The sequence below is a fragment of the Crocuta crocuta genome, unplaced genomic scaffold, assembly GCF_008692635.1.
Source record: "Crocuta crocuta isolate KB4526 unplaced genomic scaffold, BGI_CrCroc_1.0 scaffold114, whole genome shotgun sequence".
Taxonomy (NCBI): domain Eukaryota; kingdom Metazoa; phylum Chordata; class Mammalia; order Carnivora; family Hyaenidae; genus Crocuta; species Crocuta crocuta.
The window spans coordinates 907,430-931,591 of NW_027530000.1; the positions used below are offsets into that span (position 1 = coordinate 907,430).

At 44.3% G+C, this 24,162-nt stretch overlaps 1 protein-coding gene across 2 annotated transcripts in view; it reads right to left on the minus strand.

Moving 5' to 3' along the window:
* ZNF605 (zinc finger protein 605) overlaps positions 1-24,162 on the minus strand; it is a 35,377-nt gene that overhangs the window by 5,164 nt on the left and 6,051 nt on the right. Inside the window, exons 2-5 of one of the 2 annotated variants that reach the window (XM_077763587.1) lie at positions 19,688-19,808; positions 19,371-19,460; positions 13,525-15,311; positions 8,952-8,963 (exon numbers count right to left, since the gene is read on the minus strand). In XM_077763587.1, the coding sequence (XP_077619713.1) occupies positions 8,952-8,963; positions 13,525-15,311; positions 19,371-19,460; positions 19,688-19,808 (2,010 nt within the window). Of the gene's footprint in view, positions 1-8,747; positions 15,312-19,370; positions 19,461-19,687; positions 19,809-24,162 lie in introns of those variants that run through there. The other variant, XM_077763586.1, reaches the window with a different exon arrangement.

Sequence of the window (24,162 nt, forward strand, 5' to 3'; positions counted from 1 at the left end):
GGACAGTCACCTTCTGTGCGCCAGCAGCGGGGACAGTCACCTTCTGTGCACCAGCAGCGGGGACAGTCACCTTCTGTGCGCCAGCAGTGCCGCCCGCTGGGCTCACACCTTAGAGCAGGGGCTGCAAACTGCCAAGCCCAGGCCAGCGCTTCGATATTAAAATAAAGTTTCTTGAAAGTGAGCCTCCAGCCAACTGTTCGCGAACGATCCGTGACTCTCTCACAGGAAACGCAGCGGAGGTGAGCAGTTGTGTCCGGGAATGCATGGCTGGAAAAGCCTAAAATATTCACCTTCTGCTCCTGCCTTAGAGACTTTCTTGTATGTGTGTACCTGGCAACAAAGACATCAGTGTTTAAAACAGCAAATCGGAGGGGGCGCCTGGGTGGCTCAGTTGGTTAAGCATCCAACTTCAGCTCAGGTCATGATTTCACAGTCTGTGCATTCAAGCCCCATGTCGGGCTCTGTGCTGACAGCTCAGAGCCTGGAGCTGCTTCAGATTCTGTGTCTCCCTCTCTCTCCCCCTCCCCTGCTCACACTCTACCTCTGTCTCTCTCTCTCAGAAATAAACATTAAAAAAAATTTTTTTAATAAAACAGCAAATCTGAAAATGCTCAACATCTATTGACAAGAAAATAGGTAGTGACAAAGCAAACAGTGATCAGCCGGCAGTGGAAATACACAGACTTATACGGAACATGGATGAAACTTGAAAACACACTTGTGGGAGCGCCTGGTTGGCTCAGTCAGTTATGTGTCTGATTCTTGATTTTGGCTCAGGTCTTAATCTCACGGTTCATGGGATCAAGCCCCATGTCCCTGCTTGGGATTCTCTCTCTCTCTCTCTCTCTCTCTCTCTTTCTCTCTCTGACCCCCTTTCTCTGTCCTATCCCCTGCCTCAGAATAAATAAATAAACATTAAAAAAAAAAGAATGAAGACAGAATGGGACCTCTACTTCCAACTCAACGTAGGAAGATGCAAAGGACCCCTCTGCTCCCGTTAACCTGTGACTACAGTTTCCTATACGTGAGTAGAGACTTCTGGACACACAGTTTTGAGGACTTCCAAGTCAGAAAGAAGAGAGCCCTGGACAGATTAGCAGGGAGCTGTAGCAGGTGCTATACCTGGGGGAGGGGCCTGCCTGCACGTGGATAGACAGTGGAGCAGGTGACATAAGGCTGAGGGACTTACCAGGAATCTGGAGAAATTAACCAAGCCATGGAAAAGGATAATGCCTGGTGAGAAAAACAGGGACCTGGAAGCACCCTGATACACAAAGACTGCTCAGCCCGACAATTTCCTCTCCACTCCACTGGAATTTGGCCAAGAAAGTACAGAAGAAAAAAAAAAAAGCGGTGTTTCAGGGCTCCCTAAACCACCCACACATTCACTAATCTATTAGAAGGACACACGAGACTTGCCACAGCTGTACACGGCTAAGGTGTTACAGCAGCGCAGTGAGCACACACAGCTAGATCAGTACGGGAAAGCCAGGCAGGGTCTGGAGGGATCTACGCGCAGTAGCCCTAAGCTCTCCCTCTCCTACGAGGGGTCCCACAGAGCACACTCTACCCTGCCTATGACAATGCAGCAACTTTTGTATGATATATGTGTCCAGAAAAGACCATTAGAGATTCACCACCCAAGATTTTTTTTATCTTATTTAAAAAATTTTAACCCAAGATTAAATATATACATATGTGTGTGTGTGTGTATATATACATATGTATGTACGTATGCATATACTTGAGAGACAGAGAGCGTGAGCGAGAGCAGGGAGGGGCAGAGAGAGAGGGAGAGAGAGAATCTCAAGCAGGCTCTGTGCTGTCAGCACAGAGCTGGACACAGGGCTTGATCTCACAGACCGTGAGATCATGACCTGAGCCGAAATCAAGAGTTGGACACTTAACTGACTGAGCCACGCAGGCGCCCCACCACCCAAGATTTTTAATGGAGGCTGGTCACACAGGCACCCTTCTGCCTGGCAGCTACCAAAATGAAAGCAAAAGGAAAGCAGCTGTTCGCCATGAATCATGCTATTTATCCAGTACAGGTGCAGTGACACACCTTTATCAAGTAAGGAGCTTTGCACAGGCTAAGTTTCCACATGCCCACCTTGCACGGAGGCCTTTTAAAAGATAGGTGCCTCAGGCCAACTATGTTAACTTCCCCAACCCCCACACAGGTGGAAAGCAGAGAAAAATTCACAGTTCTTCACAGTTTTGCAATGCTTAGATCCTAGGAGTCTTCCAGCATTGAATATGTACGTGAACCAAAATTAACTGAAACTGCAGTCCAACTCCCTCTCAGGTCACACAACAAAAAGATTAAAAGGTGTAAGTAGAGGAGGCTAGGGGTTAAGCTAATTATAGGTGGCCCTAATCTAAATTTAATTGTGAACTGGTGCACCTGACTGGGTGGCTCAGTTGGTGAAGAGTCTGACTTCAGCTCAGGTCATGATCTCCTGGTTTGTGAGTTCAAGCCCCACACTGGGCTCTGGGCTGACAGCTCAGAGCTCGGTTTGGATTCTGTGTCTCCCTCTCTCTCTGACCCTCTCCTGCTGTCTCTCTCTCTTTCAGAAATAAACATTAAAAATTTAAAAAAAAAAAAAAAAAAGAGTGATTTTAAGCCAAACACAAGATCTGGATTTTACATCCTATATAGGATATTATCCCTAGAAAATAGTATATTTAATTTTGAAACAAATATCTTAAGGCAAACATCACACAAATTTTAGGCCCTACTCTTCAACCATCGCATTGAAACATTAGAAGGAATCATTAAAAGAGTTTTTATTAGAACTGGAACGGAGGGGACACCTGGGTGGCTCAGCTGGGTGAGCATCCAACTCTTGATATTGGCTCAGGGTTGTGGGATCAAGCCCTGAGTCTGGCCCCACACTGAATGTGGAGCCTGCTTGGGAAACTCTCTCCCTCTGCGCCCCCCTCCATGCTCACGCTCACTCACTCTCTCTCTAAAAAATAAATAAATATAAATAAATAAATTAAATTAAAAATAAAATTTAAAAACTTGAATGGAAAAAAATCTTGATCTACTGGCCAAACAGCAGAATGTACCTAGGGGAAGAGGGCATACGTAGTGTGAATCACCACACTGACGAACTCTGCAAGAATAAAGATGAGAAGAAACGAAGTCAAACATATTAAACGTTTTTAAACTCAGAGGATAGATCCAGAAGAGAATATCCATTAAGCATTCCAAAACTGGAGAAAATGGAGACTAAAGGGGGAAGAAATAATCAGTGAAACAAAAGAAGAAAAGTCCCCAAAGTTGAAGGCAGACAAGAGCTTTTCCAACTGAAAGCAGTAAAAAAATTGTGAATTAAGACAAACAAACAAAAACATGACAGGACGCCTCGGCGGCTCAGTAGGTTAAGTTTCTGACTGCAGTTCAAGTCAAGATCTGAAGGTTCGTGGGTTTGAGCCCAGCATCAGGCTCTGTGCTCACAGCTCAGAGCCTGGAGCCTGCTTCAGGTTCTGTGTCTCCCTTTCTTTCTGCTTCGTCTCCGTTTGTGCTCACTCCCTCTCTCTAAAGTGAATAAACATTTAAAAAAAAGTGAATAGGGGTGCCTGGGTGGCTCAGTCTGTTAAGTGTCTGACTTCGGCTCAGGTCATGACCTCACGGTTCGTGGGTTCGAGCCCCGTGTCAGGCTCTGTGCTGACAGCTGGCTCAGACCCTTGAGCCTGTTTCAGATTCTGTGTCTCCCTCTCTCTCTGACCCTCCTCTGCTCATGCTGTCTCCCTTTAAAAAAAAAATGTGAATAAAACTGTTATACCCAGACACATCAGTATGGATATAGAGGAAAATGCAATGAAAACCACAAGGTACTATTTCACACCCACTAGAATGGCCACAGACAGTAACAGTGTTGGTGAGAAGGTGGAGAAATTAAAGCCCTTATATATTATAATGGGATTATAAAATGAAACAGACACTTAAAAAAAAGTTTATCAGTTCTTCAAAATGTTAAATATAGTTATGACATGAACCTAGGGATTCCCATTCCTAGGTATGTGCCCAAGAGAACAGAAAACATATATGCAAATGTTCACAGTAGCATCAGCCATAATAGCCAAAATGTGGAAATAATCCAAATGTTTAGGAAATGAGGAACTGATAAACAAAATGTGGTATAGTCACACACTAGACTATTCTTATTCCACAACAAAAGGTAATAAAGTATTAATATATGTCCCAATTTGAAAGTAAGCTATGTGAAAGAAGCCAGTCACAAAAGAACAGGTGTGATTCCATTGATATGAAACGGGTAGAATGAGCAAATCCAGAGACACTGAAAGCATATTCTGTTTCCCTAGAGCNGATGAAAATCCTCTAAAATTAGATTGTGGTTGAACAATTAGATGGTTGCGGAGGTCTCTTAACTTACTAAAATACAGTAAATGGTTCACTTTAAATGGGTGAACTGTGTGGAACCGTAACTGAGGAAATAAATTAATTACTCACCTGGGACTTGGTCATTTTCTGCCACTCTTGGGAAATGGCCAGTAACTCTAGGCTCTGCTCTATCCTTCTTGACTCTGTGAATCTTCTGGACTCCTATTTTAATGGTCAAATTAGTCTCTGGTCAGGACTCTCTTCACCAAGGACTTGCCTCTGGGACTGTTTTGTCTCAAATTACTTCGTGGAAACTGGCATCTGTTGAATCAGTTAACAAAGTCTCTTTAGTAGATGCAGATCTCCCTCTTGCTGAAAACTCACCTTCCTTCATTTAAAGCTCAAACTGGGTTTTCTATAGACTCTAAACAGACTTTAAATGGGTGATGGGTATTAAGGAGGGTACTTGTGATGAGCACTGGGTGTGGTATGTAAGTGTGAATCACTAAATTCCACACCTGAAGACAATTTTACCATATATGTTAACTAACTAGAATTTAAATTAAAACTTGAAATTAAAAAAAAAAAAAAAGACTCTCAGGGTGCCTGGGTGGCTCAGTCACTTAAGTATCCAACTCTTAATTTTGGCTCAGGTCATGATCTCACAGTTCTTGGGATCGAGCCCTGCGCTGGGCTCCACAGAGAGTAGAGTCAGCTTGGGGTTCTCTAACTCTCTGCCCCTTCCCTGTTCATGCTCTCTCTCTCTCTCAAAATAATTAAATAAACTTTTTAAAAAGACCATAAACAGACCTAACAAGGACTCAAATAGTAGGGTATGCAGAAGGAACCCCACAGCATTAATAGCAGCATTTAACCAAGATTTCATTGTCTCTCAACGTGAGGAAGGGAGACAGCAATTGTGTGTGTGTGTGTATGTGTGTGCGTGTAAAATATATAGCAAACGGAAAATAAGAACATAAATTTCATTTAAAAATGTTTTTAACGTTTATTTATTTTTGGGAGAGAGAAAGAGAGAAACAGAGACAGAGTGTGAGCAAGGGAGGGGCAGAGAGAGGGAGACACAATCTGAAGCAGCTCCAGCTTCTGAGCTGTCAGCACAGAGCCCAATACTGGGCTCAAACCCACAAATTGTGAGATTATGACCCGAGCCAAAGTCAGATGCTTAACCCATTGAGCCACCCAGGCATCCCATGAACATCAATTTCATTTTTAAATAAAAGGCATGAAGAAAAGAGGAAAGTGAATCCAACCATTCATGAAAGGAATAATTCAGCAGAGTTTCTCCTCAAAATACAACAAAATAGTTCATTTTAAGCTCATAATGTTCTTTGAATTCTAAATTAGCTAATACATGTAAATACCTTAGAACTATGAATGGCACATAAACATTTAGTAAATACTAGTTAGTGGTCTTACTATTACAGGACATGCTTATAGGAGAAATCAGAAAATACATATCAACTAACAATTATTATCCATAATCCCACTGCTTCAAAGGTACCTCTCTCATAGGGTGTTAGAAATCATGCTGACATTATTACAAAATTGTGATCTTACAGTCTTCTTAAATTTTTGAATTGCCTCTTATGCTATATAGTATACCGACATTCAGACCAATAAATATAACTGTAGACCGGTGATTATATTGTATAAAAACTCAGTCCATTTTTAACCAACATCTGATATCCAGGTATCCTTCGTCTTCAAACCCTACAGCCACCCAATCATTAGCCTCAAAGACCTCCTAGTCAATTCCATAGCTCACTAATGAACCATTTGCAAAAGCCCTTTCACCACTTACTCCACCAATCATACTCCCAACAAGCCCTGTGAGTCCCGGTCACCAGACACAGTTGGCCCATCACTAACTCCCACAACCCTATCACACCAATAAGTCCCTCATTCACCCGCAAACCTATTAACGCCCACAGGCTTCCCGATGACTCCTCCATCTCCTCAACTGTCCAAATCTACTATGTCCCCAGTCATTCCCATAGTCCCCCAGTTACAGCCAGATGTCCACCAGTCTCTGACTTCCATCTCCAGGCTACCAAGTCATTCACTCCATAGTTCCACAATCACTACTCTTTTTTTTTTTTTAAGGCAGGCTGTGCACCCAACCTGGGGCTTGAACTCACAACCCTGAGATCAATAACCGCACACTCCACTGACGAAGCCAGCCACGTGCCCCTATACTCGTCTAATGACTGATACCCGGCCTTCCTAATCACTCAGTCATTCGTAGGATCCCCGTTCCTCACCCACCAGGCATCCTAATCCTCATCTCTGGGTTCCCCAGTCACTGACGTAAACTGACATCCCACCGTGAGTCCAGAATTGGTGGCACAAACAGCACCCCACACACCTCCACCGGCCTCGGAAACCACTCATCCCTGAGGCACGGCGACAAGTTAGCGAGAAAGTCCTCCTCCGGTGACGTCCCCCCACTCACAGAGTTCTTGCAAATCCCAGCAATCCCTACACCACACAAAACCCCAATCTGTCGCCTGAAAATACTCCACGTCACGCACCTTCCGACCAGCAAATTCCATTTGCCCTTCACGAGTCCCACCGGGCACTCCGTTTCCGCCCTCCACAGCTGCCCCGGTCACTGACACCTCGAAGCGCCCCAAGGCCGCGCCACTGCTACCCTGAAACCAGCGCAGGCCTGCGGCCCGGTCCTCCCCTCGCCGAAGGTGGCTTTAAGGCACGAATGCTTTAAATCCCTAATTCGGTCCCTCCACTGTTTGCAGACCCCCAACGCCGCCCTAACAGGTCCACAACCACCCCTCCCCCCACGCCTGCACTGGNCCACCCCCGGAGCCCCCTCTTCCGGTCCTGCCTGGCCGCCTCGCCGCCCCAAACCCACTGCCCCACACGCTGCTCCGACCCGCAGGACGCACACCCAGGGCACGGGGGTCCGGTGCGGGCCCCAAGGCCGCCCCAGCGCCGCAGCCCGCCTCCTCCCTGCACTTGCTCCCGCTCCGGCCGGTAGCACCGAGACTCACGGGGCCCCTGCGGAAGTGTGTGCGCAGAACTACATTTCCCAGAGTGCCGCTCGCCCCGGAGCTCCATCTCCCAGGGGGCTCCGCGGCGAGCCTGTCCGCAAATTCCCAAGGCTTTTCGCGAGCTCTCGGGCTGCAGGGCGCCGGCTGGGGGTGCGCACGGTCGGACGGATCCTGGAGTTGGTGGTTTCTCGTTCCTTCCAGCTGAGACCCTCTCAGTCAGGGAGAACATGCAACTTAACACCTAACTTCGGTGCTAACGAAGCAGGGGCTTGATTGTGCTTGGAGGACACGGAGACAGGAAAGCAGTCGGGGGCCCAGCTGGCTCAGTTGGCGGAACGTGCCACCCTGGATCTCAGCGTTGTGAGTCGAGCCCCACTTTGGGTGTAGAGAGTAAAAATAAAGTATTAAGGAGGGCCTGGGTGGCCCAGTTAAGCCTCCGACTCTTGATGCCTGCTGAGGTCATGGTCCCAGGGTCCTGAGATCAAAACCCACACTGGGCTCTACGCTGAGCCTGGAACCTGGTTAGGATTCGGTTTCCCTCTGCCTGTTCCTTGCTTGCGCGTGTGCGCGCGCTCTCAAAACAATTTTTAAAAGTTAAAAACTAAAATCCTTAAAAAAAAAAAAAAAGAGGGGGTACCTGGGTGGCTCAGTCCGTTGAGTGTCTAAGTTCAGCTCAGGTCATGGTCTCACAGCTGGGGAGTTGGAGAATTGCTTGGGGCTCACTGCTGTCTGTGCAGAGCTTGCTTAATTCTCTCTCCCTCTCTCGCTCTACCCGTCCCCTGCTCTCACTCTCAAAAATAAAAGTAAAATAAACTAATTAAATCAAATCTTTGGGGGAAAGACAAGAAAGGAATCCAAGGACAAGTGCATCTCCCATGCGCCGGAGCACTTGACCTGCGGTGTGGAATCCAGGCCTGGTCCTGCACTGACCATGTGGTTTAATGAGGATTCGGATTAGGTGATATCTTACACAGGAGGCACAGAGTAGATGTGAGTAAACCTTCTTACACAGTGTGCCTCATCTCTACTTTTCTTAGAGGCTGTGCTCTTGGTATCACTGAAAGTATACTACTCTTTTAAGCCTCAAAGGATTAGGAGACTCCTCAGTTTATTTAAAAAAAAAAAAAAAAAGGCCATTTTACCTCTGCACAGACCCAGACCCCAACTTCGTGAGCCAAGGGCTGGGCAGAGCATTAACTCTTAACACTGCCAACAAGTGAATGAAGAGCTGGTCTCTTGATGTTTCAGGTGTATTTCGATGATAAAAGTGTTGGAAACTGGCGAAGGCTCAGATTTGGTTGGGATATCTAGCTGAATGGAAGCTAGAGTTCACTGTTACCAATAATCACACTCACACATACTAATTCATTTAACAGTTTACTCAGTAAACATAGAGGTACAGAGTTTTCTTTTCAAATACAGCAGAGAGAAGTGCTGTGCAATAGTCTGAGCTCGCACAGCTCCCCCAGGCACCCCAGCTCTCCAGGTGCACCGGCTGTGGAAACACAGGCCAGCAGTTTACACACTGCTTCTCACCAAAGGGATGACAGCTGACCTTTCTCATGAACTGTCTGCCCTGTCTTTGTATGAGGCACAGCTGGCCCACATCTGCAATGTGATCGCCTGACACATTCCGCTCTGTACACACACACACACACACACACACACACACACCAGAATAAGTATATATGACTTGCTCATGCACTTAGAGCTGCCCTGTGTTCACGAGGGTATGAGAGAAACCCACACGGCCATTCTGATGGCTGCAGTGGTGGCAACTCTGTGGTTTAAATGCTTCCTTAACATGACCACTCTCTAACACTAGAGTTAATCTGCTTCCCCATCTTGGGAATCTCAGCTTGATATGTTTTTTTTTTTTATAAATAATCTTAATGCTAGGAACCACAGCAATGCTGTAAATGAGAACCTGATTACACACGTCACTTCACTTGTATTTCTCTTACCAGTGGCTGCTTCTATAGCTGCGCTATTTGTTGGGCGCTTTTAATGATTTAGGTGTTGTAAAATACCTATGTATGATAATTAAGTCATTCAATAAAGTTAGTGTTCCCTGGATTATTTAATCTTAACATCTGAGAGTAACAGGCTCAATGACAAGATGTCAACACTACCTGGATACAATGAGTAATAAGGCTCCCAAAGGAAATAAAGAGTTACCAGATGGCATCACAGGTTCACAGGTGGGGTGTGCCACACCCGGAGGAGCCACTTAACTTGGCTACTGGTCATGCCTGTGAGCCTGTCACGAGATGTTACACCGCCTGCTTCTACACTGCAGACAGACATCATGAGATAAAGTTTTCTAAGATAAGGAGAGTGAGCACGGCCTGTCTCTTCAGCATGTGACAAAGGGGTGGGGAGGGAAAAGCTGTTATGTAGAAGCCACTGTACCGTCACCTAGAGGCACACGGCACTGCTGCAGAGACACCACCACAGCTGACTGTCACAGTGCTAGTCCGGTTATGCCCAAGCCTTGGAATATTTGTTTCATTTGCTAGCTAACTCCTTATAAAGGAGGAGTGAGGTCCTTAGCCTGAAGGCAGGACCAGAGTAATACACAAGTTACTGGCACAGACTACAGCGGAATGGTGCCGCTGGGGTTATACAAAATGGAACACCTTCAAGATGCAGATCGAGATGCAAACACAACTGGGAGAGAAAACACAGCTGTGTAGCCTGATGCAATTATTTCCCTTCAAAAGTGGCTTTGTTACCAGAAGGACTGGGTGTGAGAGGGTAAAGGATGGTGAAATTAAGTCTTAAGAGGTATTTGACAAATGATGGGACGGTGTGCTATGCTGGGCCTCTTTGCTGGTTTACTTCAACCTAACTTACACTTCACGAGGCTGTATAGTGTTTGTGATGGGCACTGTTGTGTAGCCCTGAAGCGATTCTCTGTAGTAATGCTGACCCACTGACATGTAAATCTTACCTGTGGGTTACAGATTACACAGATTATATATAATGAAAAGCAACAGAATATGGAATGAGGACATTTTAACTGCACAGCACAGTGTTTCTAAATGAGATGCTAGGAAGTATGAAGCATCATTCCCTTCTACCTTACTCAGGAAGTGGTTGGCAACCACACATACTGAACATCAATGACAGGTTTTTTTTGTAAATTGCTTAGCTAATCCAGAGGTAGCATAAGACTTCATAAATATTTTGGTTTCAAGGTTAGTAGTAAGTGCAAGACCACTGGATGTGTAGCAGATAACCACCTGCGGAGCCATTTACATTTGCAGCAAAACAAACAAAAAAACACGAAGAGTTTTGTTATTTGTTATAATTTCTACTGAACTGTTTAAAAATAGAGATAAAATACTGATATTTAGTGTGGCTAATCTTGATAGATGTCCGTCTATGCCTGATGAGGCACATGTACCAGTAACTGATACTCAGGATTGTGTTAAACGTGAAACGCTCATCATTTAACACCTGGCACAGAAAACAAGTGCTACACTCAAAATATTAACCTACGAACATTCAATAGAGGAACCTTGTACACATGTGTGTTCAGAATTAAGGTAACCAACCAGCAGTGGTGAAGCATCCAAAAGTAGTTAACACCCCAAATTGACAAGAGCAAGGAGAGGGAGGCGTTAACTGAAAAGAGAGTCTACTGCCCCAGGAGGGCGGGGGGAGGGGGCGGCAGCACACTGCCACACCCACGCCCAGGTCCACGCAGGGGCGTGAGGTTAAGTGTTCCAACCTCTCTCCTCCCGCTCGCCGATCGAGCATCTCCAATGTTCACACTAAGCACAAACCCTAGTGAGGCTGTCCCTAGAGGACAGTCCCTGGGGGTGCGGAGGCGGGAAGTGGGGGCGGGGATGCACAGAAGCAGCAGCACAGGTGCGATACTACTGTGTGGCTGCTACACACACAAGCTGTCCTGAGCCCTGGGGAAGCAGGTTTCTCACTCAGAGGATGCAGTCTATTTAACTAGCTCTGGAGATTCATACTTAAGCGTTGTCGTTGTGACACCTTACTTCTAAATAGATCATAACCCACAATACATTGTTATTTGGCTTTAAACAAATGATTACCTTTTTAAAAGATTTTTAAATGAGGAAAGAGATCTTTTATACTGACCCACATATTCACCACTCCCAGAGCTCCTCATTTCTTCCCATAGATCCTCATTTCCAAAACCTGCTTTCATGTTTCCTGAAAGAAGGTCTACAGGTAAATTCTCTGTTTCTCTGAGAAACTTTTTTTTTTTTTTTTTGCTTTCATTTTTGAAACATGTTTTTGACGGGAAATAGACAAACGGCAGGTAGTGGGGGTTTTACTGTAAAGTTGTCTCTCACTCCGTTGTGTTCCAGCTCGAGTAGTTTCTAACCAGAGGTATGTGTGGTCCTCTGTTCTGTGAAAGTATCTTGTCTTTCTCTAGGTGCTGTACAACTGTTCTCTTTATTAGTGGGTTTCATCAATTTGACTGTGATGTCCATCAGCAGGATTTCCTCTTGAGGTTCTTTAAACTTCTTGAGCATGTGGAGTTACATTTTTCATCACATGTGTGAAAATTTCACACATTTTTTACTTAAGTACTTTCTCATGCCTCTTCTCTGCCCTCTCCTTCTAGGACTCCACACAAATACACGTGCCTCGCTGTAACTGACTCCCTTTCTCTTTTCTTCCAAGTCTTTTTTTCCACTGTGTCCTTCAGTTGGACAGTTTTTATTCTTACTCAAGTTCATTGATTGTTCTTCTATGTCTAATCTGCTCTTAATTCCATCCAAAGATTTTTTTTTGTTTTAATTTTCAGATATTATTGTCTTCAGCCTGAGAAGTTCCACTCAGGCTTTTAAAAATACATCTTCCAATTCACACTGTCACATTCCTGTTTTCCCATGTACTTATAAAAGCTCTCTGAACATCCTTATCTAATGCCAACTGCTTTCATTTTTTTTCTGTGTGTCTTTCTACCGACTGATTTTTCTCCTGATTACAAGTCATATTCTCATGGCTTCCCTGGATACCAGCTGTGTTTCTGGATGCCAGACATTTGGGTCCAGACCAGCTTTCAGTCTAGGATTAATTGCTTCACTACTAATACTCTGCTGGGAATCCTACCTGATCCCCCATGTGTTAAAAGTCGTCTCCACTCCAGGTGGTGGGAACTTTATTTCCAGCCCTACCCTGATTTCTGGGAACTGTTCAGCCGACTGCTTTCCTGCACTTTTCCTGGACTCAAGAAGTCTCCGGTCACACATGTGCAAATCAGTACTACGCCAAAAGACTAAGGGCACTCCTTGTAGATTTCTGCAGCTGTCTCTCTGGGAAGCTCCCTCCTCCCTAGTACATTTCCCTGCAAAATTTAGCTACTCTGGCCTCCCCGAATGCAAATTCAGCAATTCTCTTCAATTCAGCAATACCGCATTTGGTCCTTTCCCTGATATGCAGCCTGGGAACTGCCACCAGGTTAGGCTGGGCTCCTATGGGCGCACCTCACTCACTACACCCTCTGCCAGGGATCACACACTTCTGCTTGTCATAGGTCTCAACACCATTATTTCACATACATTTTACAGTTTCTAGCTGTTCACGGCAGGGGAGTTAAATCTGGCACTTGCCACATTCCCATAGCAGAAAGCAGAAGTCTTCACACTTAAAACACAGCTACCACTTACAATTAACTATTTTTTATAATTTATATACAACAAATACAACTTAATAGAATTATTTCAATATGATCATGCTTATCAGAATTCTTCAAAACTATTAGGACTTCTCCTTCATACTTAAATCTCTAATTCAAGATGCTCAGTGTTTCCTTTGTGTATGCATTCTCTGGTGTACCGTGAATTATCCTTTCTTGATGAAACCTTCCACTTGGCTTTTCCCAATGGAGTTCCTCCTCATGTTTAGGTCCTCTGATGAAGAGCTGTCTCTCCTGACTACCAGGTTCTGCACTACTATGATGCTGATAAGACTTCCACAGCGACAAGTCATTAATGCATTCTAGAAGGCTCTCTTACACTGTCTACCTAAAAATACTTCCCTCCTTTCTCAGCTCTGCTGGGTGAGACCTGCCTTCTCAGCGCACTGACAGGGTTCCCCTCTCAGTCTGACAGATTTCTCATACTCACAGGACTCATGCGGTTTCTAGATTACATGAGTCCTCTGATGAGCCATGAGCTGTGACTTCCTGCTGAAAGCAGTCCCACACTCACTGCATCCATAGTATTTATCTCCTGTATGAATTCTCTGATGCCTCATAAGGTGTGACTTTCTAGTGAAAGACTTCCCACATTCACTACATTTATAGGGTCTCTCTCCTGTGTGAATTCTCTGATGTATAACAAGCTGTGCCTTCTCAAAGAAAGCTTTTGCACACTCACTGCACCCATAGGTTTTCTCTCCTGTGTGATTTCTTTGATGCTTAATGAGCTGCACTTTCTGAACAAAGGCCTTCCCACATTCACTGCACTCATAAGGTTTCTCTCCTGTATGAATTCTCTGGTGCCTTAGAAGCTGTGGCTTCCAGGCAAAAGCTTTCCTGCATTCGCTACATTCAAAGGGTTTTTCTCCAGTATGGGTTCTCTGATGATGCACGAGGCTCGACTTCTCACTGAAGGTTTTCCCACAGTCCCTGCACTCATAGGGCTTCTCTCCTGTGTGTGTCCTCTGATGTGATATCAGGCTTGACTTCTGGGTGAAGGCTCTCCCACACTCACCGCACTCATAAGGCTTCTCTCCAGTGTGAGTTCTCTGATGCGTTAGGAGCTGTGACTTCCCAAAGAAGGTTTTTCCACATTCAACACACCCGTAGGGTTTCTCCCCTAAATGGGTTTTTTGATGTCTCATTAGCTCTGACTTCTTAAAGAATGCTTCTTCACAGTCACTGCACCGATAGTTCTTCTCTCCTGTATGAGTTACTTGATGCTTAATGAGCTGTGGTTTTCTGATGAAGGCTTCGCCACACTCCCTGCATTCATAGGGTTTCTCTCCTGTGTGGATCCTCTGATGCCTAATGAGGAGTGAGTTCCTGCTGAAGGCTTTTGTACACTCATTACACGCATACGGTTTCTTCCCCGTATGAGTCCTCTGATGAGTGATGAGCTGGGACTTCCAAAAGAAGGCTTTCCCACAATCACTACATTTATAGGGCTTCTCTCCTGTATGTGTTCTCTGATGTGTAATAAGCTTTAATTTCTGGGAGAAAGCTTTCCCACAGTCACTGCAGCCATACGGTTTCTCTATTGTATGAGTTCTCTGATGTCTTTTAAGCTGTGACTTCCTGCTGAAGGCTTTTCCACATTCGCTGCATCCATAGGGCTTCTCTCCCGTATGAGTTCTCTGATGTAAAATGAGTAGGGACTTCCTACTGAAAGCTTTCTGACATTCACCACACCCATAAGGTTTTTCTCCTGAATGAGTCCTTTGATGAATAGTGAGCAATGACTTCTGTGAAAAGGCTTTTCCACATTCGCTGCATCCATAGGGCTTCTCTCCTGTATGAGTCCTCTGATGTATAATAAGCTGTGACTTCTTATTAAAAACTTTGCCACACTCCATGCATAAACAGACTCCTGTATGTGTACTATGGTCTGCAATGAGCCATGCCTCTGTATTGCTGGCTTTCCTACATGCGTTGCAATCACAGTATTTTACTCCACCATGGGTTCTATCAGGTTTGACGTAGAATAACAATTTCTTACTGAGCTCATCAAGTTTCTTTCTTCCACGGTTATTTTTTGAAATAAGAAACTCAAAAGGATGTTTCAAATTTTTTTCACCTGTGCCACATTTATGGGGTCTCATTCCTAAACGAACAAAGTTAATGCTTGAATGAAATATTTTCCTAAAAACATCATATTCATGGCCTCTCTCCATACTTCTAAGCTTGTCTTGATTATCCTGGTGCCACATTTTGAGACTGTTATCTAGCCAGACTTCTTCTAAAAAGGAAAAAAATGAATCATACTGTGTAAATCCCCCAATGATTATGCTTATTGAATAAAACTTCTGAAATGGAGCCTAGGATCCCAGTTAAAAAAAAAAATCTCCCAAATAAAATCTCTACTTACGGGACATGAGAAATGTTCACAGGCACTGATAAACTAGAATTTAAATAAAAACCTTAAAACAATTTTTTAACAGATGTGAAAACATCCAAAAGTTACAAATGTTAAAAACATGAACTTGCAAATGAGAAAAGATGAAATACATTCAAGGAGCAGTGATCTTGAGCAATTTATAATCGAATATTGGAGTGATTAATTTACTTATTTGACAATAATCTGATTATCCTCCACTTGTCCAGAAGTTGTTAGTAGCAGACAAAAGAAGAAAAGAGGTAACCAGCCCATCTTGGGAGGGCTTACAACACAGTGAACAGTGAGAGTAACAAGTACACAAAAGAACAAGATTGGTACACATGGCTGATTACTATACAGGGAGAAATCCTGAATACAATGCAGAGTAGATACAGGATATCAAGCTTTCACCTGAAACGTGAGGAAAAGTAGGTTCCTATACTAGCATTACATTTAAAAAACATTCTCATTCAAGGCTATCACTTGAACCACTAACATCATTAACTTCACCATCACTGAAGCTATCTCTTGGGGTTATAAAAGAGTTCTCTGGAGCTCAGCATCAACACTTTTATTTAGGTTTATCAACTTTTTTTTTTGGTTTTTCAACATTTTAACTAAATGTATAATCTACATAATGAATCTATATGTAATCCCATCAATGAAAGATATTCCAAACCACAAGAATTCTTTGCATAACATTAGGACAGACTTTTTTTCACCCAGTAAGTACAACTGTTTGTGATTTCCACAACACGACCATTTATTGGATATTTTAAAAGGAAGGTTTGTTTGCTTTATATTATTTATTAGTAATTGTGAAGTAATATTCCCAGGAGGTACCCTGAAAGATGAAAGATCTGGCAAGACTTCACTTACAAGGCAACTACTTTTTTCTGCAAGATTTTTTGGAGGTGTGGGGCGGAGGCAGAGCTGTATCTAATTCTCGGACGTATCAGAATTTGAGAACAAGGACCAACTAGAGCTGCTGATACGAAGAATAAAAGGATTCAATGTTTTGAGCTTGAGTGAGTGCAGGTATTAATACTATCAGCCGAGATGAAAAATACTGACAAGTTTGGAGATTAAAAGCAAGAGTCATATGTAGACATTTAAGTGTAAAGTCCATCTGAAGAGTTTATAAAAGGTTGTTTCATGAAATATGAATAAAGAAATAAAACTTTTAAAATCAAAGCAAGAAATAAGACTAAGATATACATGCAAGTTAATATAATAAATAATATTCAAGTAGTTCAACTGTGTTAAGATATCTTTAAGAAATAAAAATCTTGTCATTTTGGAGAAGAGGTAAGTTGTCTCATTGATATTATCCAGGGTCAGGCACAGGTGAACCCCACTTCTCTGTTTCTGTGATACTCTGATCCACACTGCCTTCATCTCACCCTATTTTTCCAGATATACTTCCAGACTTGCTCCAGAGAGAAGCCAGTGGACTTTAGAAAATGTGATCAGGCAGGATGACTGGGTGGCTCAGTTGGTTAAGTGTCCGACGTTGGCTCAGGTCATGATCTCACAGTTTGTGAGTTCGAGCCCCACATCAGGCTCTGTGCTGACAGCTCAGAGCCTGGAGCCGGCTTCGGCTTCTGTGTCTCCCTCTCTCTCTGCCCCTCTCCCACTCATACTCCCTAGCTCACTCTCTTTCTCTCTCTCTCAAAAATAAATAAACTTAAAAAAATAAAAGAGAAAATGTGATCAGGCTTTTTACCCCTTTGCTTGAAAAGCCTTTGATAAATTCAAGCTTTTATCCTGGCTCACATGCCCCTGTGTGTTCTGGCCTCTTCCAACCTCTCTGACTTCCTCTCATAGACTTTTCCTCACTACTGCTCAGCCATGGTGAATTCCTTCCCATCCCTTCCATCCCAAAGGCCTTTTCTGCCTTAGGACCTTTAATGTACTGTTGTTTTATTTGACATGCTCTTCCCAGTTTTCAGCAAGCCTGGCTCATTTAAGTGTAAACATCATTTCAAGGGCATACTAACAATATCCTGGTTTCTTTCCTTCATAGCTCTTACCAAACAGGTAATCACCCTACTTCTGTGTTCCCCACTGGAATGGAAACCCTGATGGCAAGGGACAGGCTGGTATTTTTCACGGATTACCCCCACGACACACCACATAGCAAGCACTCGATGCATGTAAGATCAGTACTGTTCACTCATAACTAGACTTCTAAAGCAGTTCCTTTCTGTGCCATTAATCTTGATAATTAACTTTGCATTTTAATACAAATGCTTCGTGTTTGATATTGAACTATCGAACAAATACAGTTTTGCATTTTCTTCTACATTAAAATTCTCTGGTCCTGGTGAGGCTATTTCCTGGCTACTCTCCTCAATTCCTCTCATTCTAACACCAGCTGTTCTAAATTAGTGGTGAACATAAAATCTATCCTCACAGGTAGTAGTTTCTAGGCTACATATACCCAGACCTAATAATCCATGTGAATGGTACCTAGAGATCCATAATTTGAAATATTTCTGAAGGTGAGCTGAGACACTTGCTTAGATGAAGACCTTTGCACTGAAGAAATATTTGATCAACAAGAAAGGTCCTGCCTTACCTGGCCCCACAACAGTCAATTAATGAAACATTTAATCAGTACACACCATGAATCCTACAGACAACAGAGAAAAAGTTATTTGCCATCTTTCTATGTAGGGAAAAAATCTGTAAGATCTAATTGTTTAAAAAATTCCAGATAGGGGCGCCTGGGTGGCTTAGTTGGTTAAGCATCCGACTTTCGCTTAGGTCATGATCTCGCGGTTCGTGGGTTCAAGCCCTGCGTCAGGCTCTGTGCTGACCGCCAGCTCAGAGCCTGGAGCCTATTTCAGAGTCTGTATCTCCCTCTCTCTCTGACCCTCCCCTGCTCATGCTGTCTCTCTCTCTCTCCCCTAGAAATAAATTAAAAAAAAAAAAATTCCAGATAATGTCTGACCAGGGCCAGGGTTCCTATAATACATTACTACATGGGCAGAGACTTCAGAAAGGCTGGAAGTCAATAGTTGCTGGAGGTACAAAAGGGCTCAACCTGCAGAAAGGGACACTGTCTATGTGAAGAAGATATGATAATTAATGGCTCACATGTACAGAAAACTGTATGTAAACACGTGAAGGAAGAAACTAGTTCTAATGGAGTTAACCCTGACTTCTGGGCACAGAAAATAACATAACAAAACTGGGTAAGATGTTGCTATATCATGAGGTTCTTCAATATAAATGTAGTTTAAATATCACATGGCACATGGAGTCTTAAGCCCAGCAGACGACGGGCTGAATGAGGGGCTTGGAGAAGACGAACATCAAAGTCACCAAAAAGTGCCCCGGGAGCTGACTGCACAGGCTTAGTCTGCAAGGAGGAGGGAGAGAGGCAGAGCCCCCTCACCAGGTTCACAGTGTTAATTTTTTATTCCGTATCCCCGGATTTACCAGCTGCTCTCTATGGCTTTAAAACAGAAATCTGACCAATTAGAGGGACAAATGAGAGGGATGGACTCAATCATTGTTCCTTTAACAGGAAAAATTTATGAATTCTTAAAAAGTTACGAGTAAAGAAGCCTACCCCTGCAGGCTGGAAGTGCAGGAGAGAAGGCAAAGGAGACCGAGGAAGCTGGGAAGAAGATCCTTATCCCAGAAAGCAAGGTCCTAAATGCTGGCCACCAACTTGTGCCGCTGTATAGGAAAGGGGGTACGTGCCACCATCAGCTCCGTGCAAAGAGGACACATCCTGATGTGGAGACCAGGACAGAGAGACATTAAAACCCAGGAAGAACTCAGGTCACCAGCCCTGAGCCAATTCTAAAGATCTAGGAATTTCAAACAGTTTTATAAGTAATATTTCAAACTAACTTTCGAATAACAATTCAACTTTTACTGTCTGCCATACACCTGATTACCTCTCACCTGAAAAGTTCTGACTTAGAACCTCATCGATTATCCATGGCTCTTCCCGCTCCAGCTTGAAAATTGCATCAGGCTTGATAATTTGATAACCTATTAATTAGAAAAACAGACAACTTGGACCCAATTGCTTGGGCTGACGGACTCTTAAATGTGAAGAGTATTTACCACAAAGGCTAGAAAATAAACCAAGGGAACTAAAATCTTTCGCTTGGGTATCAACCAATCCTTGAAATCTGTAACTTAAATCCAACATCAGTAAACCCCTTCTACACCCCACAGTTACTGGATACACACCATTTACACAAGATCACTCTTACCCAAGAACATTAGGTTGCTATAGTTCTCCAGCATCACGTCTCTGTACAAGTTCTTCTGAGTTGGGTTAAGTAGCCGCCACTCCTCCAACGTGAAGTCCACGGCCACATCCTCAAACGAGATCTAGAGAAGTGGTTTTGCTGTTAAATCTGAACAGGCTCCATGCAGAATACAGGCTTTCTTCTCCAGAGTGGCCGACAGCCCCAGGGACCCCTAGCTCCTGGTCCTCGTGCATCTGTGTCACACTTCCCTCCTGAGTGTGAGCTGCACTTACTGACTCACCTTTGCTGAACACAACAGCGATGGGATGTCACTTCTGAGGTGAGGTCACAAAAGAATGCCACTTCCATCTGGGGAACCCTCCTTGCTCTCAGGGGGAATCCAGCTGCCATGCCATGAGGCAGGCCTGTGGAGAAGCCCAGGTGGCCAGGCACTGAGGCCTGCCAGCTCTCATATGAATGAGCTTGAAAGGGGGTCACCTCCCTGTTGCACTCTGAAAGGACCTCAGCCCTTCCCAACGTCTTGAGCACAGCGCTGTAGGAGACCCCGATTGGGAACCAAATTTGATCGCATCTGGCAAATTTCTAACCCAGAGAAACTGAGATAAGTGCTGATGTTTTTAGCCCTCGAGGTTGGGGTAATTTGTTACATAGCAATTGAGAACTAACATAATACCCTAAACTTGCACTATACTTTGAGAGAGATGCAAAATGTTGTTAAAATATTTATCATTATGAATTCACTTGTCTATCCATCCATCTATTCATTACATAAGAATTTGGAACAGGTTGTATTTAAATAATCACAATGCTTCTCAAAGAAGGTACTACTGGGTATTTGGGAACAGTTCTCAGCTGAGGCCCATCCAGTGTAAGACCTTCAGCATGCCTGGCCTCTACATGAAAAATGACAGTAATATTTTTTGGTTACTGTCAAAACCAAACCCAAAGCTATGTATTTATTATTATTATTTTAATATTTATTTATTTTGACCTTCCGCCCGGAACTTTTCAGCCAAGAGACCGCCTCTATTCTCCGGACTTCCCCCACCCCCACTAACAGGCTTTAAAAAACCCTCACCACCTGGCCTCAGCGTGACTTCCCCGACTCCCCTCTCTCTCTGGAGTCACGGAACCTCACCCGGGGCCGCGGGCAATAAAACTGGTCCCGTATATTCTCTCGCCTTGGCCGAGGGTGCAGGCAATAAAACTCCTTCTGCGGAGCCTTTTGCCTTGGAGTCTTTTTTTACTCACCTAAAAAACCTTACAATCTGTATCTGAATAAATAATTCGTGAAACTCAACAATAAGAAAACAATAGAATTAAAAAATGGGTGTCTCTGAAACAAGAGAAACAAAAGCAAAAATGAACTACTGCGACGTCATCAAGATAAAAAGCTTCTTTTTTTTTTTAATGTTTTTATTTATTTCTAGGAGAGAGAGAGACAGTGTGAGCAGGGGAGGGTCAGAAAGAGAGGGAGCCACAGACTGAAACAGGCTCCAAGCTCTGAGCTGGCAGTCAGCACAGAGCCCGATGCGGGGCTCGAACCCACGAACCTCGAGATCATGACCTAAGTGAAAGTCGGACGCTTAACCGACTAAAACAAAGCTTTAAACAAAGCTAAAAAGCAACCTGCAGAATGGGAGAAGATATTTGCAAATGACCTATCTAATAAATGGTTAGTATCCAAAATATATAAAGAATTGATACAACCCAACAGCCAAAAAACAAACAATCCAATTAAAAAATTGGCAGAAGATATAAATAGATATTTTCCCAAAGACATGTGGATGGCCAACAGACACCGGAAAAGAAGCTCAACATCACTCATCATCAGGGAAATACAAATCACAACACCTGTCAGATGGCTAAAATTAACAACACAAGAAACAACAGGTATTGGCAATGTTACAGAAAAAGGGGAACCCTCTTACACTGCTGGTAAGAATTCAAACTGGTACAGACACTGTGGAAAATAGTATAAGAGGTTCCTCAAGCAGTTAAAAATAGAGCTACCCTCCAATAACTGCACTACTGGGTATTTATCCAAAGAATACAAAAACACTAATTCAAAGGAATATATGCACCCCATTCATAGCAGCATTACCTACAACAGCCATGATGTGGAAGCAGCCCAAGTGTCCATCGGTAGATGAACGGGTATAGAAGATGTGGTATGTATACAACGGAATATTATTCAGTCGTGAAAAAGAATGAAATCTTGCCATTTGCAACAATGTGGATGAAGCTAAGTGAGTTAAATCAGAGAGAGACAAATACCACCTGATTTCACTCATATGTGGATTTTAAGAAACAAAATAAATGAGCAAAGGAGGGGGGAGCAAACCATGAAACAGACTCTTAACTGTAGAGAACCCACTGATGGTCATCAGAGAGGAGGCAGGTAGGGGATGGGGGAACCAGATGATGGGGATTAAGAGCACACTCATCATTATGAGCACCAGGTGATATATGGAAATGTTGAATCACTGTATTGTACACCCAAAACTAATCTAACACTGTATGTTAACTATAGTGGAATTAAAATTTAAAAACAAAACAAAACTAAAAAAAACCCTCTCATTTAAAAAAAGTCAACTAACCAAAAAATGGACAGAAGATCTTAACACTTTACTAAAGATGTACAGATAATATGTTCAACATCATTTGTCAACAGAGAAATACAAATTAAAACTATAAAGGGACACTACTACAAACCTATTTAGAATTGCTAAAATAAAAAACAACAACAACCACACAAAACGTGACAGATTCCAGTGAGGATCCAGAGCAACAGCTCTCAGGCCGTGAAGCTGCAAATGCCAAAACGGCAGTGGCTCTGGAAGATGCTTTGGAGTTGAACAGACTGACTACACAACCCAGCAATCCTACTCCAGGTACGTGCCCAAGTACACTGCGAACTTCTACTCACCTCAAGATTTATGCTCAAATCTGTATGCACATAAACACAACCGCTGAAAACTGGACGCAACCAAGAAGCCCTTGAAAAGTGAAAGGGTGGGGCGCCTGGGTGGCTTAGTCAGTTAAGCGTCCAACTTTCGCTTAGGTCATGATCTCGCGGTTCGTGGGTTCGAGCCCCGCGTCGGGCTCTGTGCTGACTGCCAGCTCGGAGCCTGGAGCCTGTTTCAGTCCGTGACTCCCTCTCTCTCTGACCCTCCCCTGCTCACGCTGTCTCCTCCCCCCTCTCTCCTAGAAATAAATAAAACATTAAAAAAAAAAAGAAAACAAAAGTGAAAGGGTAAGCAAACTGGCGTGTTCATACAGTGGGGCACGACTCGGTGACCACGCTCAGCAGGAAAAGGAACCAACTACTGATTCAAACAACATGGATCTCAAAGACACAAGTGAAAAAAGGCAGTATCAAAAGGTTATATGCTAAGGATTCCATTCTATGGCATTCCGGAAAAAGCAAAACTGCAGTGACAGGAGCAGGTGAGTTGCTGCCGGGGGTTAGGGATGCATGGAGGTGAGACTCGGGGAATTTCTGCGGAGAGCTGGCGCTGTTCCAAGTCCTCACTAGGATGTTTATCACGTTAATTTAGGCACGTCTTAAACTCCCGAGGGGTCAGGCTCCCAGTTAAAACATGGGATTTCTCAGGCCCAACCACAGGCGATTACAAAGGCTTCACCTGCCAGGCCTTACGGGGGCAGCGCCCTCCCCACACCACACGCGGCAGTACCGGTGGACGGTGACCCGGGTCCCCTACCGAACCTGACGTCCTGTCTCCGTACACTCGGACCAGCCTTTGCCCCCAGGAGCTCAGGCGGAGCGGCCACGGCTGCTATTGCAGGGAATACGGGACGGTGACCCCACCTGCCTCTGGGGCTGGAGCCTCAGGTGGGCACCTACAAGCCCTCCTGCTGCCCGAGACAACTGGCTAAGCTCCTAATGAGCTTGTTGTTACCCACGTGGATGCCCAGTAACAAGGCCCCTACACTGACCAACAGACGCCCCCGCTAACCAAACATGGACATTCTAACGGCCACCACCACAAAGCACTCCAATACGCGACTAATCGCCACCAGGACCCGGAAGAGGCTGGCCTGTGGAGACTCAGATGTCGTCCTCAGTGGGGCCTGTGCACGTGCCGCCCATGCCACTAGAAGAGGCTAAAAAGCCTGGAAAACATGTCCGGCCTTCCACATGCTGGTCATGGCTAGAAACACTGCCCAGGGACAGGTTCCTGTGCCGACGGGCCATGACGCTCTTGACAGGTAGCTCACGTCGGGCCTTCTGCCCTGGCCAGAGGGATTCACTGGGCTCGGAGTACGGCTGGCGCTCTCTTCAAGTCTGGGTTCCACTGACTTGGGCCACACTATCCAGGTCCTACAAGACCACATTTTTTCCCCTTTTGCGGTTCCCCAGATTCACTGCATCTGAGAACAGCACCAGATGAGCCATACAGTTGTGTCAATGGACAATTAAGGATGGACTTATGTGACTGATAGGAGGGGTC